The 7,792-nt window shown below is 37.9% G+C and overlaps 1 protein-coding gene across 1 annotated transcript; it reads left to right on the top strand.

Annotated features, from left to right (window-relative positions):
• The first annotated feature begins 69 nt into the window (after positions 1-69).
• On the top strand, positions 70-6,410 carry LOC117140841 (UPF0687 protein C20orf27 homolog). The gene is made up of 2 exons (XM_033303965.1): positions 70-306; positions 4,900-6,410. The coding sequence occupies exons 1-2, from the start codon at positions 270-272 to the stop codon at positions 5,403-5,405; spliced, it is 543 nt and encodes a 180-aa protein (XP_033159856.1). The 5' UTR covers positions 70-269; the 3' UTR covers positions 5,406-6,410.
• Positions 6,411-7,792: the final 1,382 nt, after the last annotated feature.

Genomic DNA, 7,792 nt, shown 5'->3' with positions numbered 1-7,792 from the left:
CCATTGCGGCAAAAGCGGGAAGCAAAAAAATGACTATCGACTCTAACATCGATAGCCACAAGAAATCTACCGACGCACCACCACTATTGTTTATTTTGTTTTTCGTCGTTTTTGGATTCTGATTTAAATCACCTCGCTGCGAAAATCGGGAAATTCAAAGAAAGCGCGTCGTCTGTTTTAATTCTGAGAGTCCGCAAAATCGCTGGCATTTAACACTCGCACCAAAAAACCCAATCAAATCAAGAACTGCAAATCTACGGATCCTCAAAATGTGCGACGAGTCCATTGAAAATGTGGAGCATCAAGGTAAAAATTAGTAACTCCAATTCCCGGTGTTATTTGCCCAACTCATTTGTTTGGCCATTAAGTGGCGCCCAATATTTGCATAGAAACCAGCTCAAGTGCGTTAAAATATCATTAGGAAAAAGCGGCGGTTGTGGCTGTAGATTCTTTGGTAGAAGGGAAAAAGGGTAAGTGGGGGTAATTGCGCGTGGATTTTGGCGATTAATTCGGTTTAATTGGAACAGAAAGAATGAAAAGAGTGAGCTAAATTTAGGCAAGTCAGGCCACTCGAGGGAATCGCTTGTTTGCTGACCTTTTCTGCGATTCAGGACAGCTGCACTTCTTAGCTCAGAAACCGAAATGCAGCTGGGAATGCACTGAAAGAAAGTGGCGGGGAACTAAGTAGTAAGTGTAAACCTAAGTAATCCTTGAATTAGTCAACCAAAATGAGTAACATGCCTTTTTGTGATAAGTAAAATAAATAATAACAAGCCTTTTTTTGATAATTATCAAGCGTTGCTTACATACAAATATAAGCTATAACTTTTCAAGACTATCTTGCTCTTAAGTCCTTTATTCGCTCAGTGTAAGTGTGCACGAGTGTTTTAGCCATTTCCTTCCCGTTCACTTCACACATTCGATTTCCGCCCATTGTTGTTCTTTGACCTCTTCTTCCTGCTTTTCTGTCGCAATATTAAAAATAATATTTGTTCATGGCCACAGCTAAGCCAATTTTGACCACCTACCGCCACCACCCCCACCCACTTTTGTTGGCCCCCGCAATCGATGGCTTACCATTTTCATTACCATTTCGCCGACTTTGTCGCCATTCGCGTGACTTAAATGGGTTTCCTTATCGCTTTTCAAACGGCGCTCGACCCGAGTTTTTATCAGCCTGTTGCAGCCTGCTTAAATTGTCTTAGATTAATTTTAATTTATGATCTCCTGACAGAAGTTAATGAATTGTGGCCAGCGAGCAGCACATGGAAAACGAAAATAGTTTTCATTTCGCGCTTCACACACTTTCTTCATCAATTAGCGGCTATCAGAATTTTTTTTTTTTTGAGGGGCAGTTTCAAGTGGCAGTTATATTCGATCCATTTTGGTGAATAATATATTGCGAAAGCAAGCACGAAATGATTTAACGCGATAGAATAGCGATATACTGCTTAACAGTTGTTTTTTTAATAACTATTTGCTTACCTAATGTGCTTGTTTGTTTAGTACTTAAATAATTTGTTTCTCCTTACGCTTATCGCCCAGAAATGCAAATTGTGAGTTAGAGCTTTTTATTGTTTGCCCAGCGTTTCATGGGCAATGCCAATTGTAAGTTTATTTGGCGACCGCCCAAAGAATTAGATTTCCAACACCCCAGAGATAAAAAATAAATAAAAACAACAACGAATGGGGCTGATTAAATTGCATATAACCTGACCGCCAGCGGAGGTTTCCATTGTCGTAGTCACTATTTTGTTTATTGTTGTTATTATGTATTCTACAAAGTGATATGCAATTGTGCAATCCTCATGTGGCGGGCTATTTATAGCATCGTACGGATACCTGCGGGCACGTTGTTTTTGTTGCATGAGGGAGCAGCGTTGGGGCTGCGCTTGCCACGCCCCCGCTCCCGGTTGGCCACCCAACGCCCACAAGGCGTTCGTGATTGATATTTGTCTCATTGGTGGGGCACGGACACCTTTTCTTCAATTGTTTCGATTCGAGAGGGAATCTGAAATACACAACTTACAATATTGTTATGCATGTTTGCAGTTCGTACTCGTTTTTGCATTTTGCATAAGGCATATGGCATTTTCTATATTCTATAGTCGATTTGGCACGTTCGGCGATTGGGTGGCCTTTTTATGGCATCCCCCAACTGGGAAGCACCTGCATTAGCTAAGGGGGGGGCAGACACCCACAAGCACACCGCCCAGCAATAAAAGTATATGAGCATTTGAATTTGGCGGCTCGAAATTATATAATTCATCGTGTGAGGGTGTTGAAAGCTGGACAAATTGGACGAACATGACTAAAAACACATTTAGTATGGAACTTTTATGGCTTCCTGTTTCTAAAATTTGTGAATAGATGGTTAATAAAGCGGCTTATAGATAGGAAAAACATATAAACATATAATTAGCAGCAGAACTTTATAAAAGCTTCTTAAATTCAAAGGAATTTTTAAATATCATAGATATGATATAAAGAGTTATAGATTGATATATTCAGTTCTCGCTTAGATCATAGAAACATGTTTATGTGTTTATGCTGTGTGAAGAGTTGGTTTCTTGGCTTGTCTAGACCCATTTTCCATGCTTTAATTTCGAGCAAACGAACCAATTGAGCTACATAGAGAAAGCCAACGAGAATTCAATTGGTGGACAATCTGCCAGATATGCATCAGATAATTTATCTCTATACAAAAACGCTGTGTGCCGCAATGAAATCCCGAAAAAAACCGTGCCAGTGCTTAAATTTGAATTTGAATTTGAATATCGAGCAATGGCAGTTGATTGTGAATTTCCATTAATGGTTAATCAATGGTGATTGGAGGGCACGTGAGAGTCGGATTTTTAAGTGAGCCGCATGACTGCCAAGTGAAATTTATAGAAAGACCGGATGACATTGGCATTGTGAAAATGCTGCCTCCATTGTTGTGGCGGCTTTAAGCAGATTAAGCTGGATTACAATAAATTGCTTACAAGGAGCAGCCGGAAAATTGCTTCAATTTCGCATTCGTCTGCGTTTACGACAAAAATGAAATAAATAAATTACACATAAAAATCATGTCCATTTCCTGCACATTAAAGTGCAAAATTGAATTATTACGTTCTGCTGAGCGGGCGATCGGCCAAATAAACAAAAGAATACGGTCGAGAAGAAAATGAAAATATAATATCAACCATTTGCGCAGACATTCCAATCGTTGCGACACCAGAACAAAATGAAATATCCATTTGAAATCGCAAAACAAACGTACAACACGTTTCAAATCGATAAGTTAGTTCAAAAATGAATAAACAAATGTAGAAATGCAACCAAATGCAACTTAAAACAAGCTAATAAAGACGAATGCCTCTCGCAATTAGGTAAATATTTGTATCAGAAAGATCAGATACGTTTATGAAACGCACTGTCTGAATTTCCAAATTTTTGTAGAAATGTTTTGCCGAAAAGAACAAACTTTAGCCGCAATTTCCGATGCCAGTGCCATGACCAACTAGTCAAGGGTTTTATTTTTAGCATAGTCTCGACTTTTTTGTGGCCAGAAGATATGGCGAACAATATCTGAGGCAATCGCCTATGATTAACTAGGTGACTTTGTAGATATCTTAGGGCATTGCTCGGTTGAGATTGAAAATGCGATTAGAAGCAAACAAGCTTTTAAATTTTAAGAGCTATAGAAACATTTGTCAGCGATTTGTTAATTGGCAAGTAAAGCAGGCGGTCTATTGAAAGCCATTTACTTAGTTTTAATATGCAATACCTCATGTCAGTCATTAGCAAGACGCGCTTTAGTTAGTTTCTAGCGCTAAATAAAATTGTGATTTATACAGAAAGTACAATAATTCAACTCAAAATACGCAAAACTCGCTGAATAAATCAGTAATCAGTTAAAAAATCTACTGCTAAATATATTTAAACTAAAGTTATTTGCTTAGCTTATTTGCAAATTCATAAAACTTGTGATTTATGTGTGAAAAATTCCTCGTTTATTTATTTGTATTGTGCATATATCTATTTTTTTGGCAATGCTTCGCTTATTCATCATTGTTACCTCACAATTGCCATGTGTTAGCAACAATTAAATGCTGCCAGCGGATACTTTATTTATAAATTCCAACCAAGCGTGAAATTCGACGCTTTAAATCTCTAAACATCATTCCGTGCACTTGGTCCCAATTGACCCAATTTTAATGTGATTTAAGCCCTCAGAGAGTCCAGTTCCTTGACTCACCATTCATCCATCTGTTCTTACACAGTGAAGATTTTTGAAATGGTTTCATGTCAATATTGTATGACAAATCATTCAGCAATGATATAGTAGTTAAGTTCCTAATTTCTCAGATGACTGACTTCATTAAATGACTGCTAGTTTTCTCTCAGTGTAAGGAAGAGGGGAAGTGGTAGGGGCGTTTAATTACACGCTTACACGCAATTTCCGCTGCAAATGCCGCTGGAGGGAATTTACTTGGGGCGGGCCCGAGACTTCTGTTTGCTCGCTTGTTTGTTTATCTCGGAATATTTTACTTACTAGGGTAATTTCACTCGATTCTACCTGTCTACCTGGCTGACCTTAGGCTCCGCGGACGCACAATTTATCATTATTTAACAAATAAGATTCTCAATTAAATTCTGTGCAAATTTACAATTTGCAAACATGCAAACAGCTTGTGGAATCAGGGAAACTGCGTAACTTGTAAAAGGTCAGGTTTGAAGATGGCTTGTGAAATTCCAGATACGACTTAAAAACATGAAGTCAAGATTTATATAATTAACTTATACATAGCTAGAGCCTTACTTTGAAACTCTAACTATAGAACCAATAGTTCCAAGATGTATACATATATTTACACTTATAGAAAAAAAATCTAACATCTACCTTCTTTTTTCAAGACCACCATGTGCACTTCGACACGAACACGGTGAAGGATGACTTCGAATCGGACAGCTGTGTGACATACCAAAGGTCGGGCGACACGATTGTGGTGAGCCTGGGCTTTCTGCAGATCAGACATCGCTATCTGATCGAACTGAAGCTGCCGACGTCGCTATTCGGCGATGCCAAGACGCTGGCCAGCAAGTTTGAGCCGGTGATCAGCGCCACGCCGAGCTTGCACTGCAGGATCACGGAGTTCGAGGGCACCAAGCATGACGAACACGACTTTTTCGAGATGAAAATCGAGTTCTTTGCCTACAAGGAGAAGCTGCTGCGCGAGGTCCTGCACATCGTCAGCTCATCGAACGCCAAGGAGCTGCTACAGCTGGTCATCGCCGCACGGGTGTTGGGCAAGGGCAAGGGAACTCCTATGCTGCGGACTGGCATCCATTGCATCGGCGTCGAGAGGGATGACGATGAGTCGGAGGCCTCGGATTTCGCTGGCTTCGACAGCAAGCCCTAAGATGGCATCCCAATTCTCGCCTTGCCGCAACTTGTTTTCTTAGTTAATTGCAAATACTTGCATAGTTCTTAAGTGAAAGAGAAGAGAATAATATGTAACATTAGTTATTACCTACAAGTTATCGTGTACGTAAATTCATTGAGCATTTACCTTTAGATTTCGGTTTCAGTTTTGTTTAGTGTACTTAACATTTGTAAAATAACCGTGTCCGTTTGTGTTACACGTGAGTGGGCGAACTGCCAAATATACTTGACATTTTTATTGATATTCAAGACCGTGTTATGTCCCAAATTCTTGATTTCGCCAGTAAGATTAAAATGTTAAACAGTTTGCCTTCAAATGGATTTTGAAATGTATTAAAGCAATCGAAGCTGAGAAAATTGCATGCCCTTTTAAGCTATGGACAGTCTTAATAGCCTATGGATATCCAGCTAAAGGGGTTTTTAAAATTTAAAATTTCGCTGTACATACATAAAGACGTATTTATTTATATTCCATATAAACTGCACCATACACAAAAAATATTGTCACAAAAATATCTGTTTCAAATATATCCACAGAGACCAAACTTTGGACCTTTTGCAAATGTGTATAGAAATGTAACGCAATCCAGGCAATTAACTAACCCAAAAATATGCAAAACCAGATGCAATTTAATGTGTGACCAAATCGAAGTGCTCGTAACGTAAAAATTATAAACTTTAACGCAGCCTGATATTAAATATTTTCGACTACAATTAGCCCAGATTTATATTTAGCGAGGGCGTTTTTATAATCTATTCATGTTGATAACATTTTGCACTGTCGAATGTATAAAAGGCACCGTAACCAATTAACTAGATTTTGTAAATTGTAATCTTTAAAAATCTTTTCAAGGATAACCAATTAATCAGCATATGTATTGGATACCATTATCATGCAAAATACCATTTAAGTTAATTATGGATTAAGCAACTAAGGAGCTGCTGAAATAAAATTCGTTAAAAGACCCAGGAAGACGTAAAACTAATGTGATTTTCTGTGGGCTACTAAAAGGAATCTAAAAAAAGGTGACAAAACTTTCGAAAATTAGAAATTTAACTAAGTGAATACACTTCTGCATTTTTGGGGGAATTCTAATTTTACAAAATTATAACATATCTTCCATATTGAGAAACTGTATTTATTTTTCAGAGGAATTAATTTTTTATGAATTTCATTTTTTAAATAAAATTTATCCACAAAAAGTAAACACTTACTTAATAAAAGTCGAAAAGGTTTTAGGGTTGGTTACAGTTTGAGAAAGCTAGCGATGGTTCTTGTCTCGGATACGTACAGTTTAAGATTCAATATTTAGATCTAATTTCCGTAGTAATAATGCATTTAATTACATAAATAGTTTTCGTTTATTATTAAATCTAAAAATAATACATGAAAGGTACATACAATTCATATTTTATTATCTGCAGAGATAGCATAGAATATAACAATTTTGTATAATTCTACACTTCTGCTGCTTTCTGCTGCTGTTATTTTATTAAAGATAGTCCTTTTAACTGAATAACCGTTAAATGGTCATCTAAGATAAGCTTTGATTATTTAAATAGAGAAATAGAGAAGCTAAGAGATCCCTGCTCCTACTTTCATGACCACTGACGTCATAATTGCTCCTCACTTCGCGCACCTTCCAGCACTGCTATTGTACTGTCGGCAAATATGGCGCCCGCTAGCAGTTGTTGTGCTGTCGTGTGGTACGTGTGGCTGGTCCAGAAAATTCTCTTTCGCTTTGAATAGGACTATTATTTAACTCAAATTCGGAACGAAAATATGCAGAAAGTGTGCCGCGAACAAAGCTGTGATGGAAAAATATGAAAAGTTTTAGGGAAATTAGTTTTTTAATGGCGAATTAACGTTTTTCTCGGTGCCCATCCAGATTTTCTACGCTTCTGTGTGTGTGTGTGTGCGTTTGAGGGTACCAAATTTGCAGCCCGAAAAAAAAGTTGAGGAAGAAAATTGGTTTTTTTCTACCAACCTGGCACTTCGGTGACTGTGCGTGTGTGTGTCTGTGTCTGCGGGGTTGCTAAATTTACGAAAAAAACCACAACAATAATGTGTAAAAATAGTTTACGATTGCAATTGCGTGTGCGTGTGTATGGGCGTGCATGTGTGTGTGCGTAGTAGGTTGTGCCAGTGTGTGTGCAATTTTTTCCGGCAGGCAAAAATCTCTCCATTTGCAACACTGAAAAATCGATAAAACTGCAGCAAGACTTTTTCGGTGTAGATTTCACTAGCCAAAAATAAAAAAAATAATAAAACAAGTAAAAATGTTTCTTAATCGTTTCCACCTTTCTCTTTTTCTCATCCAACAGCTTTTGTAACTAAAACTCCGTTTTGACATCACTTTCATC

The sequence above is a fragment of the Drosophila mauritiana genome, chromosome 3L, assembly GCF_004382145.1.
Source record: "Drosophila mauritiana strain mau12 chromosome 3L, ASM438214v1, whole genome shotgun sequence".
Lineage (NCBI taxonomy): Eukaryota > Metazoa > Arthropoda > Insecta > Diptera > Drosophilidae > Drosophila > Drosophila mauritiana.
The sequence above is the reverse complement of the archived record's forward strand: the minus strand, read 5'-3'. Positions and strand labels throughout refer to the sequence as shown.

What these genes read in the sequence shown, in the direction of transcription:
- LOC117140841 (XM_033303965.1), top strand. Translation starts at nt 270, where the DNA reads ATGTGCGACGAGTCCATTGAAAATGTGGAGCATCAAG. An exon ending in TGAAAATGTGGAGCATCAAG is followed by an intron (nt 307 to 4,899) that starts GTAAAAATTAGT and finishes TCTTTTTTCAAG; the next exon opens with ACCACCATGTGCACTTCGAC.